Below are 26,223 nucleotides of genomic sequence, written 5' to 3'. Positions count from 1 at the left end.
TGTTTCCACGATGCTTTGACAGATAGAATGCTTAATGTTTTGTGAAAATGCGTTTTCGGTGTGGGCAGAGCTACCCCATGCCATAAATAGAAACCAGAAACTAGTGCCATTTGCAATGGTTGGCTTAAAGAAAAATAATAATAGATCGCTTTAGAGATTATCCTTTATGTAAAATTTGGTCTAGACCGGTGTTCTCCCGGTAACCTACTTTCTGCCAAGTTTAGATCCAACTCTAAACAGCACTCTTGAATCAATCAAATTAATTAAAAATAAGTTGTTGTTTTTTACAGGGAGCTAAAGGGCAGTCATACACATGCAATTGTGGGAGACTGGAAATGCGAGTTAACGTATAGTATTGAGTTCCACTGCTTATGAAAATGTAAATGTTGTGAACTGCCTGCTAATTCACAATGAGAAGACGTGAACAATAAAGAATCTCAGGCTTGGGAGACCACACTTCTAGAGGAATACAGAAAAAAGGTAGACCTTGCCTTCAAGAATTGTCATCAGTGTCAGAAAAACCATTAAGGAGTGGGTGAAAAAGAAATGACAAGAGCAGAGAAAGTTTACATAAATTTTGCACAGTCTATTATGGTTTCATACAAAAAAAGGACAAAACAATATGACATTTTGTGACAAACTGTACACATAGAAACAAAGTCTGCAACTTTGTCACTCAAAGTAGCCTGGTAAGGTTACAGACAGATTATATCCATTATTTTACATAAAAATGAAATTAAATAAACAGCACTGAGACACTGGGGGAATGAAACATTCAAGAGTCCACTTTTCTCTAGTAATAGACATAGTCCACAAGACCTGTTGCAACATTGGCCCTTACCTATACTGAATTGTATTTGCTGGAATCTGACTGAGTAAATCAATGGTACACAGAACATTTTGTGTTTCATACATCAGAAGCATTAAAGCCAAAAATAAAAAAAATAGAAGGGGCTCAGGTGCTGGTACAACTTCAACACACTGTTCCAAATGAATCAAAACAGGTCAGTTGCTCAGTGCAGGGAAAGTGATGTCTCAAGATTTTACAGAGTCATACCATGAATCACAAATACAATTTCCTGTATCACAATCAGTCCATTACAAAAGATATTCCTCACAGCACTACGATGAGCGCCCCTCTTACATCAGTTATTCTTCTCAGTACTGACGTAAGGTCAGAACAAGCTCCATGTATCATGTTTACACCAAGCAGGTAGCAATGAAAACATCTGGCCCTGGATAACTGGTACCACCACCTTCCATCCAATACATCATAGAGAAAATGCTAAACCTTAGCCTCCAATCAGGGTTTCATGCTGATTTTACTTATGTGCTTTCAGACATCTGTCCAAGCCTGCATAATTGTTCAGACCCTCAAGGAAGCTGGTATTGTAGCCATGTGTGGTTCTTTGTTTACCCTGTCTTCACTGTAGTCAGTTTTACCCCATTGTGCCCAGAAAAGCAGGTGTGACTATTTCTACCGTCCGCGACCTCCCCTTATAACACCACGTGGAGCCCCTCGCCTAATATTTGGACCCACATTAGGACCAGAACCACCTGGGTTGGGCGGCCCACCACGGCCCCAACCACCTCTTCCTCCCCGTGTTGGAGGCCCATACCCACCTTCGTCTCTTGGTGGTAGTCGACCTATGGTGTGTTAGATAATAAAAGTATGCAAAATGTCTAACATATTTTACATTAAAACAAAGCATTGTCATTTATCCATCACCCACCTGGTCCTCTGTCATCAGGCCCTGCACCAGGGGAGTCCATGTCACCAGTGCCTGGTCCGTCATGCCATGGCCGTTTGCGTGGTGGCAGCGAGGCCATATCCATGCCCTGTAGAGAGGAGGAACGCTCTCTACTGGCTGGAGAAGGACTGTCATGCATATTGTGGTCTGTCCGCTGACCATCCCGATAACTCTCATGACCTGAACACACATACACACCAGCATGATTTGTTTTGGATCCTTGATGTTAAGCTTGAACAATGCAACACTTTTACTAACGTTTATGCCAAGTGTATGCTACACGACTAAGGAAAAAAAAACAATAGCCAAACAGCTTTACTCTTGATATTATGCAACAATCGTTGTCTTGATGAGGCATAGGTGGACACATTATATTAGTGGTGTCAAACTCAGTTCCTGGAGGGCTGCAGTCCTGCAGAGTTTAGTTTCAACCCTGCTCCAACACACAAACCATGTAGTTTTCAAATAATCCAGAAGGATTTGATTAGCTAGATCATGGACATTTAATTAGGGTTGAATCTGAACTGCAGGGCTGTTGCCCTTCAGGAAATGGTTTTGACACCTGTGCACTATATGAAGTGTTGACAATGTACACTCAAATTTGTGGCAAATCACATAAATCAGTCCTTAATATGTAGAGTTTAAAATATTTTCTCATGAAACATCCAAAAAAGCGACAAACTATTTAAGTGGCTGCCCCAATAGCAGTCTTAGGTTCCATTTAAGCTAAAGTGACAGAAATGAAAATGGAGCAATACAATGTTTAAGACAGACATGGGCAACAAGGGCTTTCTGTTCTTCATGAAGAAATCTAAGTTAAAGGATGCCCACAAACTATATCCCGTTATCATCTACATCTAATTTTACTGATAATGCTTAAAGGGATAGGGATAGAGCCTATCTGCTTACCCCCAGGGCATCCAAGATGTAGGTGACTTTGTTACTTCAGTATAACACAAACTGAGATTTTTAACACAAACCATTTTAGTCTGCCAGTCTTATAATGAATGTGAATCATGGCTGAAAAGTAAAAAAAAAAACATACACAAAGAAAAACCAAATTAAACCCTGTAGCTCGTGACGATACATTGATGTGTATGTGTACACATCAGTGTATCGTCACGAGCCACAGGGTTTAATTTGTTTTTTTTTGTGTATGTTTTTTATTGTACGTTTTAGCCACTAATTCCCATTCACATCCATTATAAGACTGACAGACTGCAAATGTTTGTGTTAAAAAATCTCTGTGTTTTACTGAAGAAACAAAGTCACCTACATCTTGGATGCCCTGGGGGTACGCAGATAAAGATTGAATTTTGAAACCCATGGTTTTCTGTCACCTTCTCATTGATAATTTATTGCCATTGCTCTCTACATTGCTTTTGTTTCAGAGGCAAATCATAGAACATGTTGGAATGTTCATACCTAACAAGCTTGTTTTCCAATTTGGCTTTGATATTTTTTTGTTGTTGCAGATCTCAAAAATGGTCTGTGACTGTAAAATGTGGGCTAAAATCATGTAGTGTGCACTTAGCTTTATGGCCTCAGTGAAGGAATAGGAATAAGATCGAGCATGTCTAACTGCACTGCAACAACAAGAACAGTTATTGGCATCCCCTTCATGCACTTCTACCTGAATCTCGCCCTCCCTCCCAGCCCTCCTGGTTTCTTCCTCCTTCATAGTGACAGGGATAATCATCAGGAGTTGGGAGAAGCCCCTTTCTTCCTACACCACCTAAGAAAGATGTCATGTTCAAACCTGACACCTCAGTTTTAATAGACGCAAGGTGAGTTGATGGACGGGTGAATGGAAAAGGTTTTACCTCCTCTTGGTGGCCCACCACGCGGTCTTCCTCTTCCTCCCCAACCTTGGCCGATGTCGTCTTGAGAATCAAAGCTTTCATCTCCACCATACTCATCTTGGAAGCCACCCATACCACCACGACCACTTGGGCCACCCCTCCGGTATCTACAGATTCAGAGCCAGACAATAAAGGTCATGTAATAATCAATCAGTTGACAATGCTGGTCAAAGCTGATCAACAATTCTGCCTATAAAGGTTTGCATGTTTATAAAGGTTTAATGCCATTATTTTATCAATTAAATATTATTTTGGTAGAAATTCCAAATTGGTGGGTTAACTTGGTGGCAACACTCAATTTTGCTTTTAAGAACCAGTTTAAGATGATGGAATATGCTCATAAAAGCGAGAGAAAGGACTCAGGGTGTTCATAAGGTATCTGCACAAGTTTGTGTCAAACGTGAGTTGAATACCATGCATCATCTTCTGCAGCGACAGGTAAAGTATCACAAAGCTGTCATAGTGTGAATTTATTGAACATGTCTGTACAGGCTTATGATTAGAAGAGTATAACTTTTACCACAAGTTTTGAACATTCAACTTTGCACAAGACATAACAGCCAGAAGCATCCCCTTGACTTAAAGGTGCAATAGGAGATCTTGGAAAATGCTAACATTAGCCTGATAGCACTGAACGCGAACGTGCCACCCTCCTTGCAACTGCTGTCCAAAGCCACACCCCCTGAACATATTTATTCTCACAGACCAGAATACCAGAAACAACATTACTAAAATAGGCTACATCAGCATTCGCAATTCCAGTCCACGTTCCAAAATAAAGTAAACCCCTGCCCAGGGAGTAGGGAGCAATGAATAAGGTGTAGGGATCGATTGGAACACAGTTCATTCATGTAGGTTGGTCACGTTGGTCATCTAAATCGGGTGTGTTAACTAAGCGAGAAATGCAAAAAAAGTGCGCGAGCACTGGAATTGGGAACCGCTGGGCTACATCATGTGTCATTTACCAGCAAGAAAACTTTAAAAGTACTACAATACCAGGAAAGATGACTGGGTTGTTGATGTTTGTCTGCCATTCTAGCTCTGTCTGAATGCGCTAATGATGCGTTCTGTTAGCGTGAACGGTGCGCAGAGGTATGCAGATACATACGTTGACAGGCAGGTAGGAAAGCTATTTAAAACACTGATTTCTTGGTCCTGTGCCTTCCACAGAATATATAAATACAGATAAATAAACTTAAACCACTTAACTTAATGATTGCTTAATCTTTTTGAAAAGTAGTTATTTTTTCTTTCTGTCAGTACACAGTTAAGCTAATTGTGGATTGCATCTCAGGTGGCATGTAACACTTACGAGTCATCTCCATGTGATGACCGTCTCTGCCTCTGGTCAAACTCCTCACCAGAGTCCTCATACCCATCATATCTGTAAAGATGTGTCACAAGGCACAAATTTCAGATTTTAATCCACAGGACTCTGGCAATTGAACAAAATCAGCTTTAATCAGCTTTGAATGAAACATACCGGTCATGTTCCATATACTCTCCATCATGCGAGGAAAACCTTTCCTGGCCCTCCCATGGGCCTCCAGAGATTCCTCTGTGACCTACAGAGTATTCCTGCCCAGGACCTCCAGGGCCTCTTCTCCATCCCTCTTGATAACCTCCATCATCACCCCAGTACTGGCCTCCATCTGAGCTCTGACAAGGGCCTTGTCGCTCCGGTGGGGGTCCCATTTGATGGTTAGGTGGTCCTCGAGGACCATCTCCTGACAAAAACAGAAAGGGAAACATGAACAAGTCACTATGAACTCTCACATACTAGTCTTGATTAAATTGTCTTGCACATGAATAACTATTCTTCCCACAAGAGTTGTTCACTGAGTATTACCTTTTCCATTAGGACCCTGCTGTCCTATTCCATGCATCATTGACTGAGGCCCAGGATTCTGTCCCTGAAAGACATGCATATCATTTCAGCAACAGAGTCTACCCTGACTTTTATTTAGTTACATCTTTTTGTCATAAACATTTATTGATGTTTATCCCAACTGTTTCACCTGGTTGAACTGTCCACGGTTTCCTTCACCCATGTGTGGTGGTTTGCCTTGCATATATGGTGGAGGGCCCTGCATGTTTCCCGGTGGCCCTTGCATATTGTTTGGTGGCCCATGCATACCCCCTGGAGGAGGCCCCATTCCATGCATACTTCCCATACCCTGCATATTACCATGCGTCCTGGATGGAGGTCCCATCATACTCCCTGGCATGGGTCCCTGAGGGCCCATCATGTTTCCATGAGGCACAGGCCCCCTCATGTCCTGATGCATCATACCTCCCTGTGGTGGCCCTTGTCCACGTGGTGGTGGTCCCATCATACCTGCTGGAGGTCCACCAGAACCTGGGGGCATTCCTGTTGGGGGAGGTCCTTGCATGCCTCTGGGGCCAGGTGGCATGCCAGGAGGACCCTGGGGACCCATGTTCCTATGAGCGCCTGGATGACGTGGAGGTCCATGCATATCTGGACCCATCATCCCCTGAGGAGGGGGACCCTGGTGCATGGGAGGTCCTGGTGGACCCATCTGGCCTGGAGGTATGAAAGGACCAGGCATCCCACCGGGTCCCATTGGAGGCATGTTGTGTGGCATTTGTTGTTGAGGCATGGACTGAGGGAACCCTTGTTTTGTAGGGGGCATCGGACAACCCTGCCCTGGAAAGGGTGGCATTGACCCTGACTGTCCAGCAGGGGGAGGCATTCCCTGCTCTTGTAACTGTGCCATTCGCTCAATCTTCAGTTGCTATGGGCAAAACAATTTCTTTATTAATAAATTAAGCAATGCATATGCATAATACAGTGTTATTTACAGTTTTACAGCACAATGCACAAGTTGCATATGTCATATTTGCAGACCTCGAGCAACATTGGATTTGTATACTGAAGGGCAGCCATTTCCTGCTCAATCTCTGCTTGGGTCTTCTTTTTGCAATCTACTGTCTTCTCATCCTTCCTTTCCTTTGGAACCTCTCCAGGAGGCATCGCTGGAACCTTATTCTCTGCCCAGGCCTAATGAGTAAACCAAAAAGTGAGGAACACACATCTAGCCAAATTATAACTTATAAGACCAAAAACTGGCTGGCAGTCAGGGCTTGACATTATCTTTTTTTTTACTTACTAGGTACTGTGGCAAGTGGTTTTCTAAATTTACTAGCCACTCAGCATTTTCACTGGCCACAATATTGTTGTTTGGAATTTATGTTTTATATGACTAATTACTGAATACTTTTAAAGTATGATTATTATATGATTTTTTTAAAGATCATCAGACCTGCCAACCTTGGATTCATCAGCGGGGGGTGGGGGATTATGGGTGTTGGAGTGGGGATATACTTTTTTACCGTAACGTTTAGTTAGTTTTTGCTATTTAGTTTTTTTTTTATGCCATTTAAAAAAAAAAAAAAAAAAAAAAGGAAAAAAAACTCCAGTACACTTTTACTAAAACTCCATGTAGGCATATATTATGTGCAAAAAAAGGTTTAAATCACATTACATTGTAACACTGCAATCTAAAAACTTTTGTTTTTAATAAGTTAAAGTTACTAAACTAAAAATGAAAATAAGTCTTATTAACAGACTTGAGTAAAAAGGGTATTTTGAATAACCCATTACACTTTACAGTCAGTGCTGTCATGCAAATACACTTGCACTTTAAAATTCTAAGTCACATTTATTGTCCAACTAAAAAATATATCAGCAAAATGTATACTTTAGTCAAAGTTATTGCGCTCCTATTTCATTGAGCTCTGTCTGTTTGGCGCACATGCGCACAGCGGCTCTCGTTCTAAATGAAGTCTCTGGAGATTAGCAAAGAATCACTAAAGAAGAAACTAATTTCACTTCTGACAGCAAAACGGAAATATTTCCATTGTTTTTTTTTTTTTACATTTACAGATGAAGAATATACCTATGCAATGTATTATTTTGTGTATTTGGTATAACAGAATATGCTGACATGCTTACATGTTCAAAAAACATACATGTACAAAATACTGTACATTACTATAGGTCCTCTATGCCCCGCCTCTCTCAGGGGCGTCGTTTTCTACAAAGTCCCTCCTTCCAACAAGCGGTCTACTCTGATTGGCCAAGTGACCCAGTGGATTGTGATTGGCCGAATACCGGAAGCACTCATTGGAAATGTAATTGCTTTTCTGTTGTAACTTTTAAGTAATCTTAAAGATTCCTAAATGCATTTACTTTTGGAAGGCCAAATAAAGTGCTTTTGCTTTCGCCTAGAAACACACAGCATCTCCCTGACATAGCTGCTTCAACATTAACTTCGGTTACTGAAACCATGCCTTCTTTCTTTGCGTGAACATTTGGGCGGCATTACGCAAATATTTCCACATCGTGACGTAAACATGTGAAGGCTTGTTTTAATGAGTCATTTTAGGGGGGCCTGGCAGAGACTTAACTTTGATAAAGAATATCTCTTTGATTTTGAGCTTCAAAATCAAAACTTCAGGGATAACTTCAGGGATCTCATCTATGCACAATTTGCTTGTTTCACTCCAAAGACAAAGGAAAACTTAATCACATAATATGACCCCTACTGACAAGCTGTGCAAATCCAAGCTGATAATGAACGTGGATTTGCGCAGCTTGTCAGTTAACAGCTCCATGTAGTAACAGATGCTCTGAAATCACACACCTGATGGAATTTACCGCTGAGATTAGAGAACCAGCTTTTACTGACGAGATGTGCATTAATCATCTGCCGATATATATCATGCACCCCTAATTCAAAGGTTCGAGTGTCTCGAAAACAGTGCTGTCTTGTGGTTCATAAAAAATATATCAGCCAAAACCCTGTGAAAGACACTCCGTAGAAAGAGGCATCTAACACATTACACAGATCGATTCAAGTTACGTGCACAAATAAAGCCTAACAAGTGTGTGTGTTTGTTGAATTTCTGTCTCTAATAAATAAATTTACCAATTAAACTGTGCAATTTAATAACAGTACGAATATCAATATGATTTAATAGAAGAATATTGTACCCATATGAATTACATGACAAATATTGAATTTTTCTGAAATAATTTGTATTCATATATCTGACTGCTTGTACTTATTAACAAAATTTTATAAATATGAAGTAAAATTGGAATGCAGTGCATTATATAAAAATTGAGAATTATATATAATCTGAAAGTTGAATAAATAAACTTTACAAACTAAAGTTTGTATTTGGTCGAGATACAACTATTTGAAAATCTGGAATCTGAGAGCAAAAAAAAAAAAGAAATTCCTGAAAAAATCGACTTTAAAGTTGTCAAAATTCTTAGCAATGCATATTACTAATCAAATATTACGTTTTTATATGTTTACGGTAGGAAACGTACAAAATATATTAATGGAACATGTTCTTTACTCACCAGGGCACCATACAGACTTTATTAAAGACTTTGGTGATTTTACATCCGAGTTAGTTCTGGCTGCAGATAAAGTTTTAATAGTTGGTGATTTTAATATCCATGTTGATAATGAAAAAGATGCATTGGGATCAGCATTTATAGACATTCTGAACTCTATTGGGGTTAGACAACACGTTTCAGAACCTACTCATTGTCGAAATCATACTCAAGATTTAATACTGTCACATGGAATTGATGTTGATAGTGTTGAAATTATGCAGCCAAGTGATGATATCTCATATCATTATTTAGTTTTGTGCAAACTTCATATAGCCAAAGTTGTAAATTCAACTTCTTGTTACAAAGTATGGAAGAACCATCACTTCTACCACAAAAGACTGCTTTTTAAGTTATCTTCCTGATGTATCCAAATTCCTTAGCATATCCAAAACCTCAGAACAACTTGATGATGTAACAAACTATGGACTCTCTCTTTTCTAGCACTTTAAATACAGTTGCTCATTTACGCTTAAGGAAGGTTAAGGAAAACAGTTTGACACCATGGTATAATGAGCATACTCGCACCCTAAAGAGAGCAGCCCGAAAAATGGAAAACAAAACTAGAGGTATTTCGTATTGCTTGGCGGGAAAGTAACCTATCCTACAGAAAAGCATTAAAAACTGCTAGATCCAATTACTTTTCTTCTCTTTTAGAAGAAAACAAATATAACCCCAGGTATTTATTCAATACAGTGGCTAAATTAACTAACGAAAAATAAAGCTTTTATATGAACTACTTTATTTCTAAAATCGATACTATTAGAGATAAAATTGGTCAACTACAGTATCACATCAGACAGTGCACTATAGACCCCCTGAGGAACAGTTCCACTCATTCTTTACTATAGGAGAGGAAGAATTGTATAAACTTGTTAAATCATCTAAACCAACAACATGTGTGTTAGACCCATCTAAGCTCCTAAAAGAGGTGCTTCCAGAAGTCATAGATCTTCTTCTGACTATTATTAATTCCTCATTGTCATTAGGATATGTCCCCAAAACCTTCAAACTGGCTGTTATTAAGCCTCTCATCAAAAAACCACAACTTGACCCCGAAGAACTAGTTAATTATAGACCAATCTCCCTTTTCTGTCCAAGATACTAGAAAAAGTGGTATTCCAGTCAGGATTTAGACCGTATCATAGTACTGAGACTGCTCTCCTTAGAGTTACAAATGATCTGCTCTTATCATCTGATCATGGGTGTATCTCTCTATTAGTTTTATTGGATTTTAGTGCTGCGTTTGACAAAATTGACCACAACATTCTTTTGCATAGACTTGAACACTTTGTTGGCATTAATGGAAGTGCATTAGCATGGTTTAAATCGTACTTCTATGACCGCCATCAGTTCGTAGCAGTGAATGAAGATGTATCATATCGATCACAAGTGCAGTATGGAGTACCTCAAGGCTCAGTACTAGGGCCGCTACTCTTCACGCTTTATATGTTACCCTTGGGAGATATCATCAGGAAACATGGTGTTAGCTTTCACTGTTATGCTGATGATACTCAGCTCTATATTTCTTTGCGGCCCGGTGAAACACACCAATTTGAAAAACTAATGAAATGCATAGTCGATATAAAAAACTGGATGACGAGTAATTTCTTACTGCTAAATTCTGAAAAAACAGAGGTGTTAATTATAGGACCTAAAAACTCTGCTTGTAATAACCTTGAACACTGTCTAAGACTTGATGGTTGCTCTGTCAATTCTTCATCATCAGTTAGGAACCTAGGTGTGCTATTTGATTGCAATCTTTCCTTAGAAAGCCATGTTTCTAGCATTTGTAAAACTGCATTTTTCCATCTCAAAAATATATCTAAATTACGGCCTATGCTCTCAATGTCAAATGCAGAAATGTTAATCCATGCATTTATGACCTCAAGGTTAGATTATTGTAATGCTTTATTGGGTGGTTGTTCTGCATGCTTAGTAAACAAAATACAGCTAGTCCAAAATGCAGCAGCAAGAGTCCTTACTAGAACCAGGAAGTATGACCATATTAGCCCGGTCCTGTCAACACTGCACTGGCTCCCTATCAAACATCATATGGATTTTAAAATATTGCTTATTACTTATAAAGCCCTGAATGGTTTAGCACCTCAGTATTTGAATGAGCTCCTTTTACATTATAATCCTCTACGTCCGCTACGTTCTCAAAACTCAGGCAATTTGATAATACCTGGAATATCAAAATCAACTGCGGGCAGCAGATCCTTTTCCTATATGGCACCTAAACTCTGGAATAACCTACCTAACATTGTTCGGGAGGCAGACACACTCTTGCAGTTTAAATCTAGATTAAAGACCCATCTCTTTAACCTGGCTTACACATGACATACTAATATGCTTTTAATATCCAAATCCGTTAAAGGATTTTTAGGCTGCATTAATTAGGTAAACTGGAACTGGGAATACTTCCCATAACACCCTATGTACTTGCTACATAATTAAAATAATGGCATCTACGCTAATATTTGTCTGTTTCTCTCTTATTCCGAGGTCACCGTAGCCACCAGATCTAGTCTGTATCCAGATCAGAGGGTCACTGCAGTCACCCGGATCCAGTACGTATCCAGACCAGATGGTGGATCAGTACCTAGAAAGGACCTCTACTGCCCTGAAAGACAGCGGAGACCAGGACAACTAGAGCCCCAGATACAGATCCCCTGTAAAGACCTTGTCTCAGAGGACCACCAGGACAAGACCACAGGAAACAGATGATTCTTCTTCACAATCTGACTTTGCTGCAGCCTGGAATTGAACTACTGGTTTCGTCTGGTCAGAGGAGAACTGGCCCCCCAACTGAGCCTGGTTTCTCCCAAGGTTTTTTTCTCCATTCTGTCACCAATGGAGTTTTGGTTCCTTGCCGCTGTCGCCTCTGGCTTGCTTAGTTGGGGTCACTTCATCTACAGCGATATCTTTGACTTGATTGCAAATAACTGCACAGACACTATTTAACTGAACAGAGATGACGTCACTGAATTCAATGATGAACTGCCTTTAACTATCATTTTGCATTATTGACACACTGTTCTCCTAATGAACGCTGTTCAGTTGCTTTGACGCAATGTATTTTGTTTAAAGCGCTATATAAATAAAGGTGACTTGACTCAATATCTGAATGATTTTTGGCATAAAAGAAAAATCTATAATTTTGAACCATACAAATATATACACGGTGAGATTTGCCATCAATCATTTTGCTACTCTATGGTTTCAGAGATTCAAAAAACTCTGTTGAAATTGTGTTCTTTGCTTTCTTTCTCTAGCTATATCATTTATTTGTTGCTTGAATAATGGAAATGAAATTACAATTAATAGGCCTAACTTATAATGGATAATCAACAGCTAGCTGTGCATTAAACAATTTGAATAATTTAATGGACAGTTTGCCATTGCTTATCCTGCTTATTCCATGGTCATTTCCAGCATTCTCAAATTAAGTCAAGTTTTCATATTAAAGATGTTAATATTTGAGCTGCATTATTTGACTGGAATGATAAAAATGACAGTTATTTTCGTCAGTTACAACTTGTTAGCAGAGGTGGGTAGAGTACCCAAAAACTGTACTCAAGTTAAAGTAAAAGTACTTCTAGAAATATTTACTCAAGTAAAAGTAAAAGTACTAGTCTTGAATAGTTACTTGAGTAAGAGTAAAAGAGTATCGGATAAAAAATCTACTCAAGTAGTTAGTTACTAGTTACTTTGGGTCATATATACTGAGCCTATTTTTATTTAGATATATAGATAAAATGTATGTAATATATGTGTGTGTGTGTGTGTGTGTGTATAAATGTATATATTTCATCAGCCTTTACTCCAATTTATGTAATTTATTATTAAACCCTGTCTGTTTACTTAAGTAACAGATATTGGTGTCATGCCATAACATATTTTTAATACGACTGACCTTATATTAAGTGTGAAATTAACATTGAAAGTTAATGTGATATAAATATTGCTACTAATCTTTCATTGTTCAGAAAGAGAGCAAATAACATTTACATTACTAAAGATCATTTTCACTGACAGTCTAGATTTCAATCACTCTCAGAAACTCCCATTAAAATCACTGAAACTGTTAACACTGTGAAATCAATATCTTAAAGATTCGTACACACATCTGCACTTTGTTGTTTCTGACGAGAGAATTCGCCAGAAAGAGGTATTCAGTCAGTGAGCGAGTGAAGGAAGCACCGGCATTTTAGCGATGACTCATCGGAACGCCTCTGATTGGCCAATGCTTTAATAAGCTCAAAAGAATCATGTGTGATTCGTTATAATGCGCAGTGCTGTAAAAACGCATTTATCTCTGGCTCAGCGCCAGCAAGCGAACACAGATCTGAATTTAGCAGCTGATGATATGACTTGCTGAACGTACTCGCACCGGTGTGATTGTATTAAAATTAATAAAATCTTAATCAGCTATTTTTTGTCTTTTGGAAGCTGCATTCAACTTGACTCCCCTCTGTTATAAGCCACACACGTACAACAAACTAATGTCACAGTGGTATTGTGTACTGTAATCGAATGTAGCCCAAGTTCATCTAATAAGGATCTCCATCGCAAGCAAATAATAGCCTTTGGAGATTTGCTTTCAATTCAGTGCAGTTCCATAGCCATGTTTTCAACGCTGCTGATGTTAAACGTTACAACTCTGAGTGAACCACTTCAGACGCTCAGCGCGTGCGGCAGGGAACTGAACGAATCATTCAAACTGATTCATGAACCAATTCACTCGTTTGCATCGCTCATTGTCCAGAGAAAAGTAGACGGTGCGTTTGGAATAAACTAATGCATTTATAACATTTATTGCATTAAGATAAAGTAACGAGAGGAGCGTCGCCCACAGTAACGAAGTAAAAGTACAGATTTTTCCCCAAAAATGTACTCAAGTAAGAGTATAAAGTACCCATCTTTAAATATACTCCGAAAAGTATTAGTTACCCCAAAAAATTACTCAAGTAAATGTAACGAAGTAAATGTAACTCGTTACTACCCACCTCTGCTTGTTAGATACTTGTTAGAAGCATTCTACTAACTTTAAATAAGATGGAGCAGACAAATATATTAAGTAGTGCAGTAAGATTACATTTATTGGAATGAACTGTTGAGCTAGAAAGAGATGCATGTGTGAAGTAGCCTACCTGCACCATAGTGTTACTTTTGATGATGAGAAATATAATGTATCGATTTAAGCTTAGGTATTGTATACAGGCGCAGGGCAGTGTTGACAATATAGCTTATGTGCTCCTGAATGTAATTCAGACATGGTTGGTTGATTATCAATGTCACATTTATTTTCCAACTACAAATATTTCAGCAAAATGTATATTTTAGTCAGAATTATTGCGTTCCTATTTAATTGAGCTCTGTCTGTTTGGTGCACATGCACACGGTAGCGCTAGTGTACTGAAGTGATGTTTAGCAGAGAATCCCAGAAGGCTCAAAATGCATGCATAAGTTATGCATTCAGGAAGACAGCATATCTCAAACACATTAAACAGCGTGAGTAGCCTAGTGTCTCTGTAAGCAGCACATGCAGCCTTTCTGTCAGAGCATATGAAGGGCCATTGTATGTTACTATGGTTATTATAGGAGGCACATTAATATAGAACATTAAAATGACCTGGAACTATCTGTGCAGTTAAACAAATTTAATCAACACCTGCCAGCCAGTCAAAATAGAGTATTCAGACAGACCATGGCATAAATACATAAACATAATCGTTTAGGTGGGTGTGTCTGCTGCGCACTGATGAGACAGGTAATGATCCAACACAAAATATACCTTATTTCTTTATGAACATAATTATTCAGGAATTATTAATTATTCTCCGTCTTTCGACCGCGGCGGAGCAGCGCGAGCGGAAACAAACACAGAGGACACAAGGTATGTGTTTATCGAAAGATTGTTAGAATATCCGTATCTGTGCAGTTCTTTGTCATAAATACAGTTTACAAAAGGTCACGAGGGAGCAGTCGGTTTCTCATCTTCTGTAAAGTTTTCGCTGTGTTCACCATTGAATTCAATGATGAACTGCCTTTTTGCTTTATTGACACTATTTCCCTATTTAATGTTGTTAATGTTCAGTTGCTTTTGTTACAATCTGTATTGTTAAAAGCGCTATATAAATAAAGGTGACTTGACTAAAAAGCTTTCAGAAGGGCAAAACCAGGCTTAGTTGGCCTTCCTCCTGAATTATATTTAGAAGTATGGGATGTGGCAGGGATTACTGGATTTAGTTAATTTTGTAAATCAAGTATGGCACATATCATTGCTTCTTAAAAAGGGTAAAGATCCGTTAGATTGCTCCAACTACAGACCAGTATCACTCAATCCATGCAATATAAAAGTTTATGCTAAAACTCTTGCCTCATGCATGGAGAAAGCTATTCATAACTTAATCAAAGACAAGACTGGTTTTATTAAGGGGCATCACGCATCCGATAATATGCGTCGATTGTTTCATGTACTTGATTTTGCAGACTCTTATCGGAGCCTTTTTTTTCCCAGGATGTAGAAAACAGTCTACCGTTTCCTTTACAGAGTGGAACAAGGCAGGGATGTCCACTTTCCCCTTTATTGTTTTGTTTATCTTTTAAACCACTAATACAAGCCATTAGGAAATCTGACATTCCACCGATTCATGAGCATAATCATATTATTTTGTTGTATGTTGATGACATTATCTTATATTTAGATCATTTTGATGTCAATAACTGGTATAATTAAGGAATTTGATCACTTTAGTAGTCTATTGGGGTACAAGATAAATTGGACCAAATCTGTTGTTTTCCCCTGGTTTATTCCTACTAAAGATTTTAATCTATTTGGGTTTTACCATATATGAAGACATTCAGAAAATTGCCAGAAACAATTTTAATGACATTTTAGTCAACATCAGAAGTGATACTCAAAGACGGAATAATCTTTAAGTCTCTCCAAGGCAAAACCTCCAACGTCAAAATGAATGTTACCTTGGCTTTATTTTTATTTTTCTATGCTGCCGCTTTCCCCTCCTTCAGGTTACTTTAAGGAGATCAATTACATAATTTCCCAGTTTATCTGGAATGGTAAACAACCAAGAATAAAACTTGTCACATTGTAGCGTCCTATACTTACAGGATTGGCTGTGCTAAATCTTTAATTATATTATTTCTCATTTCAACTTAAAAGGCTCTTCATATCTACATCTACAGCTTCATGGGGATTAATCGAAAGTTACAAGGTTAAACCATATAGGCTCCAAGATATTTTATTTGCTGACACAGGCCAATTATATTAGGATCTGGAAAAGGGTGGAACGTCTGATAGGAGGACCTTTCAAATTTTTTAACAACACACCCTTATGGCACAACATTTTTCCAGCCCTCTTGTTCTACATTGGGCATAAAAACTTGCAGTGACCAAGGACTCTACTCATTTCAAGAACTAAATTTTGTTTACCAGCATCATCATATTTTGTCTTTTTTCAGTTACACTCTGCTCTCAAGGTCTATGGAGTTCCCTGGGCATCCCCCATTTCCTCACATCCTATGTGGGATTGGATCGCAGGTTGGCCACCCGTTTTTAATATATAGTAAACTTAACGATCACACTGCAAACCTCTTTCTATTAAAGGGGTCATATGATGCGATTTCAATTTTTCCTTTCTCTTTGGAGTGTTACAAGCTCTTGGTGCATAAAGAATATCTGTAATGTTGTAAAGACTAAAGTCTCAAATCCAAAGAGATATTCTTTATAAAATTTAAGGCTCATCCACACCCCCCTAAAATGGATCAGTCTAACAGGCCCCCACATCTCTATGTCACTATGTGGGAAGATTTGCATAATGCCACCAAATGTTCATGGGAAGAAAGGCAGCGTACCTTTTATTCTTTTCTGTTGCCGCCGGCGCTATGTTGTGGAGTCGCTGTGTTTTTCCTTTGTTAAAGCGAAACTACTTTGTTTGGCCTTCCAAAAGAAGACAAGACTATAAACTAGTTGAGTTGAATTTTAACACTTTACCAGAACAGTCCAACCCAAATATTCAGATGTGTGCAGTGCATTTTATGGAGGATGATGACGGTTTCCTGAACCAGTAGCTTGCGATACGTCTGTTGCACAAAGGCTGTTTCTATAAAGTTGGGCAGTTCAAACTTTGCAAGGACAGTCTGGCACTTCTCACTCATAGCCTGTAAGTACATATTTTAGATTTAAGTAAATTGCCAATGATGATTCAAATTCGAATGATTTGAGTTTTGAGCAGTAGAGTAGGCTTGTTGTTTCTCAGATCACAAATGCAGACATGGATTTATAATTAAGTAGCGCGATACGTAACACAACGCTTAAATAGACAGTTAAAGTTATTATACCAGTCTAACCAGTTCACCAAATCTTACCGAATCGTTTGAAAACTGTTTGCGTCTCCAGCACGCACTAATCCACAAATTACTTAAAAGGTTAGTTCACCGAAAAATGAAAATTATGTCATTAATAACTCGTTCCAAACCCGTAAGACCTCCGTTCATCTTCGGAACACAGTTTAAGATATTTTAGATTTAGTCAGAGAGCTCTCAGTCCCTCCATTGACACACAGAGCGTCTGAACTGAACTGGTTGCATCTGAACTGAACTGGTTCTTTTGGTGATTGATTCTGAACTGATTCTGTGCTAATGTTATGAGCACGGGTAAACTGAAGGCTTGAATGAAGGGCGATCATCGCCAATGAAGTCATTACATCGAGCGCAAAAGCCAAAGAACCATTTTCTTCAACCGATTTATTGAATCAAAATGTCCGGAAGAATCGATTCGCGGAAAAGAACCGAACTTCCCATCACTACTGGTGATCCGAAAACTGATGCAACCGGTTCTTGACTCGAGAACGAGTCAATCTTTTGTTCATTATCTGGCTCGGCTCGGTGTTCAATTTCAGTTCTCTCTTCACAGCAGTTCAGTCAGTGTACTGTGCGTGTACATTAATTACTCTGGGATATTGGTTTGTTTTAACTCAGAGGGAGTGTCAGCCACATTAAAAAAAGTTAACAGCTTAAGTCATTTGTGGATTAATGCTTATTGGAGACAAGAACTGTTTCAAACGATTCAGTTTGATTTGGTGAACTGGTTCAAGAAGATCCGGTTACATCGAGTGATTCGTTCGCAAACCGGATATCATTGAACTGTTGTGTTTTGAACTCGCTCAGAACAGACACGGAAGAGAAGACAATGCTGAATAAACTCATAGTTTTTGCTATTTTAGTACCAAAATGTATTTTCGATGCTTCAAAAAATTCTAACTGACCCTCTGATGTCACATGGACTACTTTGAAGATGTTTTTCACTCAACTGAGACTGCTCTGCTATCGGTTACTGAAGCCCTGCGACTGGCAAGAGCAGCTTCAAAATCCTCAGTACTCATCTTACTGGACCTGTCTGCTGCTTTTGACACCGTTAATCATCAGATTCTCCTGTCCACCCTCAGAAAGATGGGCATCCTTGGAACCGCACTCCTGTGGGTTAAGTCCTACCTCTCTGACAGATCCTTCAGTGTGTCTTGGAGGGGTGATGTTTCTAAGTCACAACACCTTGCTACTGGGGTTCCTCAAGGCTCAGTACTTGGACCACTTCTCTTCTCCATCTACATGACGTCATTATGATCTGTCATTCAGAAGCAAGGTTTTTCTTATCACTGCTACGCTGATGACACCCAACTCTACTTCTCATTCCAACCAGATGACCCGACGGTAGCTGCTCGCATTTCAGCCTGTCTGAGTGACATTTCTAGCTGGATGAATGACCATCACCTTCAGCTTAACCTTACGAAGACAGAACTCGTGGTGATTCCAGCTAACCCATTGCTTCATCACAACTTCTCTATACAGCTGGGTTCGTCAACCATTACTCCTTCGAGGACAGCCAGAAACCTAGGAGTTGTGATGGATCTTCAGTTAAGCTTCAAAGACCACATTGCTACAATGACCCGGTCCTGCAGATTTGCCCTATACAACAATAGGAAGATTAGACCCTTCCTGTCAGAGCAAGCCACTCAACTTCTTGTCCAAGCTCTTGGACAAGAACAGAATGGACTATTCTGATGCTCCTCTGGCGGGCCATCCTGCATGTACTGTCAAGCCTCTGCAATTGTTCTAGAATTCAGCAGAGAGGGTTGTCTTCAATGAGCCAAAAAAAGCTCACGTTACTCCTTTCCTCATCAGGTTACACTGGCTACCAGTAGCCACTCGCATCTAATTCAAGGTACTGATGCTTGCCTACAAGACGACCACTGGCACGGCACCAACATACCTAACCTCACTAGTAGGGTTGTAATGGTATGAGATTTTCACGGTATGATAATAGTCTCAGAAAATACCGCGGTTATACAGTTTCACGGTATACGGTATTAAACAATCAAAACAGTTTTTTTGGGGGGGGGGGGGGGGGGGGGGGCTATTTAGGATTGGCCATTTGGTATTTAGGATAGGGCTTTTTGTATTTAGGATTGGGCATTTTCTATTTAGGGTTGGGCATTTGGTCATTTAGCCATTTAGGATTTAGGGTTGGGCATTTGGGGATTTAGGATTGGGAATTTGATATTTAGGATTGGGCATTTAATCATTTAGCCATTTAGGATTGGGGATTTGGGGATTGGGCATTTGAGGATTGAGGAGTGTATGCAAATTAGGAGGCGTGGCCCAAATACTGGAGGCTGGGTTTGAAATGGCTGGTGCGCAGAGGCACCTTATGGACAGCAGAGGGAGCTCCCAGTGCTAAGGAGCACACTGTAATGAATCCAAATGGAGCGAGTGAGTGTGAGCGAGGACTGTGTGATAACTTCAACTTAATGACAGCTTTGTAACATTTGTGGCCTCAAACACAAAGTCACCAATGAAAGGAGTGATATCGGTCTGACGACGAGAAAGCAGCAGACAGTGCAGCAGGTAAGATGCTAACACTAGCTACTAGTTATATAAGCTGATATTGCTAACATGCTTTAGTAGGGTATTATTATATTGGGACATGCTGTTTTATTTTTTAAACTGCGGTTAACCCCTCTGACATTAGTAGATACACTCCTTTCACATTGCCACTAGATGGTCTTGTTTTTTTTTGCTATATAGCCTATATACACTTTATAAAGATTGTGAGAGAAAAGAAATTAGACTTGTTTGACTTGAACCGGCGCTGCACACTTCAAGACTGATCGGTTTATGATTTATTGCGATTCAAAAGCATAAGCATACTCTCTTTGATGTCATATGTCGTGTCTGCAGTGGTGGACAGTAACGGAGTAGCTTTACTTCTATAATGATACCCTCCTAAAGCATGTTAGCAATATCAGCTTATATAACTAGTAGCTAATGTTAGCATCTTACCTGCTGCACTGTCTGCTGCTTTCTCGTCGTCAGACCGATAGCCCTCCTTTCACTGGTGACTTTGTGTTTGATGCCACAAATGTTACAAAGCTGTCATTAAGTTGAAGTTAGTGTGCTCCTTAACACTGGGAGCTCCCTCTGCTGTCCATAAGGTGCCTCTGCGCACCAGCCATTTCAAACCCAGCCTCCAGTATTTGGGCCACGCCTCCTAATTTGCATACACTCCTCAATCCTCAAATGCCCAATCCTCAATCTTCAAATGCCCAATCCTAAATCCCCAATCCTCAATCCTTAATGGCTAAATGAATAAATGCCCAATCCTAAATACCAAATTCCAATCCTAAATCCCCAAATGCCCAACCCTAAATGGCTAAATGACCAAATGCCCAACCCTAAATAGAAAATGCCCAATCCTAAATACCAAATGCCCAATCCTAAATACCAAATTAATTTTCAATTTGGACTAAGTTTCAAATTTAGATTTTTAGTTTTGGTTTAAGACTTTTAGTTTTAGACTTTTAGTTTATAATCTGACCCAATAATTCCTCCATACTGCACCGCATCGAGTTTAAAACATCTCAACTTTTCATAATGCCGCAAGTGCACCGCAGGTCATGTAGCTTTCTCACCTTTTCCGTAACAACGTTGAAAGTTCAGCCAAGATGAAGGAACAGCTGATCATAGCTGTATATGGATTGCCATTTTTAAATAAATCAAGTAGCAGAGCTACTGCAAACAATTTTTAGTGCTGCAAATTTATCCATTGCTGAAATTTCCGCGTCTTCATGGAGAGAGCGGGTCATTGTTGCTTAGCAACGGCAGACGCCTCAAGAGCGCAAGTGCCAGAAGGCTTTGGGAAAAAATCAGAAAGCAGCTAACGTTTTCCACGTGTTTTAGGCGCGATATGTGAACGGCCCCTTAGGTGGAACGTTGTTGCCTAGGCGCAGGTGAGATTCTGTGTTTGTTATTTTCTCTCAATACCGTAGATAAGCAAATGTACACGGTATGATAATCGTACATGTTTATATCGCGGTATATCGTTACAACCCTACTCACTAGTTAAATCCTATGTGCCCTCCAGAAGTTTGCGCTCTGCAAGTGAACGACGCCTTGTGGTGCCATCCCAAAGAAGTTCAAAATCACTCTCATGATCCTTCTCCTGGACTGCGCCCAGCTGGTGGAATGACCTCCCAATCTCAAATCATACAGCTAAGTCTTTACTCATTTTCAAGAAACATCTAAAGACTCATCTTTTTCGCCAGCACTTGACCAACTAATGCTAGCACTTTTCCTTCTTTTCTTGTCTTTTCATTTATATATATATATACACAGTACAGACCAAAAGTTTGGACACACCTTCTTATTCAAAGAGTTTTCTTTATTTTCATGACTATGAAAATTGTAGATTCACACTGAAGGCATCAAGGGCTACTGACCAAGAAGGAGAGTGATGGGGTGCTGCGCCAGATGACCTGGCCTCCACAGTCACCGGACCTGAACCCAATCGAGATGGTTTAGGGGTGAGCTGGACCGCAGACAGAAGGCAAAAGGACCAACAAGTGCTAAGCATCTCTCAGGGAAATCCTTCAAGACTGTTGGAAGACCATTTCAGGTGACTACCTCTTGAAGCTCATCAAGAGAATGCCAAGAGTGTGCAAAGCAGTAATCAAAGCAAAAGGTGGCTACTTTGAAGAACCTAGCATATGACATTTTCAGTTGTTTCACACTTTTTAGTTATGTATATGATTCCATATATAATTCCACATGTGTTAATTCATAGTTTTGATGCCTTCAGTGTGAATCTACAATTTTCATAGTCATGAAAATAAAGAAAACTCTTTGAATGAGAAGGTGTGTCCAAACTTTTGGTCTGTACTGTGTATATATATATATATATATATATATATTAGGGGTGTAACGATACGCGTATTCATATTGAACCGTTCGGTACGAGGCTTTCGGTTCGGTACGCATTATGGACCGAACGGTTTGTTGGACTAATTAATTATATTAGGAAAATAAAAAAAAAGTGAAATATAATGATATGCGTTCAACAAGGTAGCCCAATAACCCAAACGACGTAACAGGCAACGCCCCTGACACCCCCGAAGAAGAAAAAAACAGCAACTTATATGTTTATGTTAGGCTACTCAGTCAGGCGCTCGCTCACTCAGTAATACACGCTGAAGGCGCGTTGCAAAATGGCCAATGCGTTTAACAGGGAATCCAAAGTGCACCCAAACACCAGACCTGTTGGTTATTGGAGGATCTTCTATTTCTGGTCTGTTAAACGCATAAGCCATTTTGCAACGAGCCTTCAGCGTGTACTGAGTGAGCGAGCGCCTTACTCTGTAGTGCAGTGATCCTCACTATTTTTTTCACAAGAGCCACATTGGCAGAGCAAAATTAAAAGGCGCACTTATACGACAACATACTAAGTCACCTTTGCAAATGTGCATTTCTACATATAAATTGGACATCCCACAAAAAAGAAATAAGACGGCCAATACATTTTCGTTTAAGAACAGATTTACTTTAATAGTGGGATGAGCGAAAGCTGGCATGCATGTCAAACAAAATGCCCCCAAAAGAAAAAAAATCTCTATGTTTTCAGTGCTGATGCATTCATGTTACATTTAAGGGCACCTAAAAGCTGTCACAACGAACCGGCAAAATTAATGATTATGAATATGTAAAATATAGCAGAAGACATTTAATTTTTTTATATGTCTGTCGGCTAGAAAGTTGCTGACTCGTGATCTTCGCAGTAGTGAACGCGCCTGAGAGAAATGCACATTTCATACGAGAGGGAGAGCAGTCTGTTTTCTTTCGTTTTGAATTGTTTTGTTTAAAAGTAGACATTTCAAGCTTTATATATAGTCTATGTGTCGGGTCTGTGAGGCAAGTAGGCTATACGCTGAGTTTCGGTTCATTCATGAGACAAACTCCAGGTTCACACCGGCTCCTTCGTATCGTGGTTATCCATTTTCTATTTACTTCTTATTAAATCCAGACAATTGGTTGATGAAACCTTGATTAAAATTAAGATACAATTAATACAAAACGAAATCAAATTTAAAGACAGGCTTTGTGCTTTCTGTTTGAGGTCTCAGTGAAAGTTTTAAAGCAGTCTTAGTGCGACTTATATTGATAGGCTACACCTGTATGAATTCTCATTTTACTTTTTGAACCCCATTATTGAGCTGAGTTTTGCTTGAAAATAGTCTACTGTTGATGACTGTGCAAGACTAATGGATTCAGGGTCAGGCTTGAATGAGCATGCTTCAGACTCGTGGTGTGAGCAGAGCGAAATTGGAGCGGGAAATGCGACGCTCCGTCCACCGTCCTTTTGAAATTGCCGCTCTGCGCTCTGGCCAAGATCCGCCCACTCGCGCTCCCCGCTCACTCCCGCCTCACATGCTCTGAAGGCAAGTGGCAGTGTGATACTGTAAGCTACTATGCGAGCCGCCAGTTATAGCTTGGCAAGCCGCGCAATGAGTAACTGTGCTGTAGTGGAAAACGTAGGTTTTAAGAACATGCTTAATGTAATTGAGCCCCGTTACAATATTCCTTCACAAGCCCATTTCAGACAGACCGTAATTCCTGCTTTGTTCCAAAAAACATAAGCCCTATAGAGAACCAATTGAGTAAAAACACACTTAATATAAAGAGTTATAGAGTTCCATATAAAAAGTTACATCTTTGTATTTGTTCAAAACTAATATAACATTTTCATTTTTTTTTATAAGGAGCTGTTTTTGTTTTATACAGTATGCTGCTAAGAAAACACCATAGAAGATGGGTAAAGAATAGCTCCATCATTGTTCAATGTAAAAAAAAAAAAACATACTTTGTTAGTTTTAATAAATAAATTTTTTTCTAAAAATCAAGGAAATTTATCTGCTAATTTTTTCTTTTTGCTGTATCTAAAACGTACCGAACCGCACCGAACCGTGACACCAGTGTATTGTATCGAACCGAACCGTGAATTTTGTGAACCGTTACATCCCTAATATATATATATATATATATATATATATATATATATAAAAAACCTGGCTATACGTTCTGTTCTAGACTAACTGTGACTTGTCATGGCACTTATGGTATACTATTGTTCTCTTGTTGACCTGACTGCTTCTGTTGTTCTCATTTGTAAGTTGCTTTGGATAAAAGCGTCTGCTAAATGATTAAATGTAAATGGAATGTAAATGTTTTTATTACCTTTCTGGACATGGACAGTATACCGTGCACACAGTTTCAATGGAGGGACTGAGAGCTCTCGGACTAAATAAAAAATATCTTAAAACTGTGTTCCGAAGATGAACGGAGGTCTTACGGGTTTGGAACGACATGAGGGTGAGTTATTAATGACAATCTTTATTTTTCGGTGAACTAACCCTTTAAGTTATTTGGTTTATAAACGTGCCTTACACTCCATCTGATGCGAAATAAACCAATATCCCGAGTTATTCAGTTACTCCTATCAGTACATTAACTGAACTGCTAATAGAGAACAGAAGATGGGATGTGCATGATCGTGTTGCTGGCCTGGGAGATGGCATAGTATGTTAAGGGGCGTAACATTTCCGTCACACGCTTGAGGCATTCGGCCAATCACAACGCACTGGACAGATGGCCAATCAGAGCACACCTTGCTTTTTCAGAATGATGAGACTTGTAAAATTGACGCATATCAGAAGGCGGGGCATAGAGGAGAAACAATAATGTACATTATGTGGAAAATATTGTTTTTTTTAAAACTTAAAATACATAAAAACACTGCATTACACCAAATAGACAAAATAATGTTCTTTTTAGCAACAACATATGACCCCTTTAAACATATATGGAAGTGTGAATTAACAGATTTGAAGTCGACTGGGAGGGTGTGGTCTTATCTAATCTTAACTTCTAAAAACTTGGCTCATCGTCTTGTCCATTTCAAAGCATCCATTGAGCATAAATAACTCGTTACAAGATGTTTAAAATGAAAGTGCATTTAACAGGTACTTTTCTCTAGATGTTTGGGAGTGTCCTATTGCTGGCAACCTATGGACTCATGTGAATCCTGTTTTGTCCTTTTTACTTCAAACTGATTACCTTATTTTTCGGACTATTAGTCACACCCAAGTATAAGTCGTATCAGTCCAAAAATACATCATGACGAGGGAAAAAAACATATATAAGTTGCACTGGACTATAAGTCGCATTTATTTAGAACCAAGAACCGAGAGAAAACATTACCGTCTACAGCCGCGAGAGGGCGCTCTATGCTGCTCAGTGCTCCTTTAGCATACCACTGAAAACTGTTAACTAAAATATTAACTTAATTTATTTAACAAAATCCAAGGCCAAGAACAGATATTGGTAATCTGGAAAGGCAAGTTATTCAGCTAACGGTACACAAGAGTACACAAAACCACAGGCTGAATAGGTGCCCGGTATGTTAACATAACACAGTAACAGTTAGCTACACAATAGCATAAAGAGCATACCCGGGAGGCTGAATAGGCTAAAATTAACATAAGCCAGCGAGTCCAACAGTTACCGCTAACGTTAAGCAAGTTCAAGCAATCTTATTCCACTTCACTGAATCTCTGAATTTTCAGTGGTAGGCTACAGAAGCACTGAGCAGCCTAGAGCACCCTCTCGTGGCTGCAGACGGTAATGTTTTCTCTTGGTTCATTTCTCTCGGTTCATGACAAATTCATTTTGATAAATAATTCGTACCTGACTAGGACCTCGCAGGGCCAGCCAAACTATGAAAAAAAGTGTGACTTATAGTCCGGAAAATACGGTACACATGTCTAAT

The 26,223-nt window shown here is 39.3% G+C and overlaps 1 protein-coding gene across 2 annotated transcripts in view; it reads right to left on the bottom strand.

Annotated features, from left to right (window-relative positions):
• Positions 1-565: 565 nt before the first annotated feature.
• Positions 566-26,223, bottom strand: part of wdr33 (WD repeat domain 33) — a 37,143-nt gene continuing 11,485 nt past the window's right edge. Inside the window, exons 15-23 of one of the 2 annotated variants that reach the window (XM_059502249.1) lie at positions 6,483-6,635; positions 5,632-6,369; positions 5,463-5,526; positions 5,097-5,340; positions 4,926-4,997; positions 3,575-3,720; positions 3,385-3,486; positions 1,734-1,931; positions 566-1,647 (exon numbers count right to left, since the gene is read on the bottom strand). In XM_059502249.1, the coding sequence (XP_059358232.1) occupies positions 1,478-1,647; positions 1,734-1,931; positions 3,385-3,486; positions 3,575-3,720; positions 4,926-4,997; positions 5,097-5,340; positions 5,463-5,526; positions 5,632-6,369; positions 6,483-6,635 (1,887 nt within the window). In that variant the 3' untranslated portion in view covers positions 566-1,477. The remainder of the gene's footprint in view (positions 1,648-1,733; positions 1,932-3,384; positions 3,487-3,574; positions 3,721-4,925; positions 4,998-5,096; positions 5,341-5,462; positions 5,527-5,631; positions 6,370-6,482; positions 6,636-26,223) is intronic. The other variant, XM_059502250.1, reaches the window with a different exon arrangement.

This window comes from Carassius carassius, chromosome 20 (assembly GCF_963082965.1).
Source record: "Carassius carassius chromosome 20, fCarCar2.1, whole genome shotgun sequence".
Classification (NCBI taxonomy): domain Eukaryota; kingdom Metazoa; phylum Chordata; class Actinopteri; order Cypriniformes; family Cyprinidae; genus Carassius; species Carassius carassius.
Note: the sequence above shows the minus strand (reverse complement) of the source record. Positions and strands in the feature narration are given on the sequence as shown.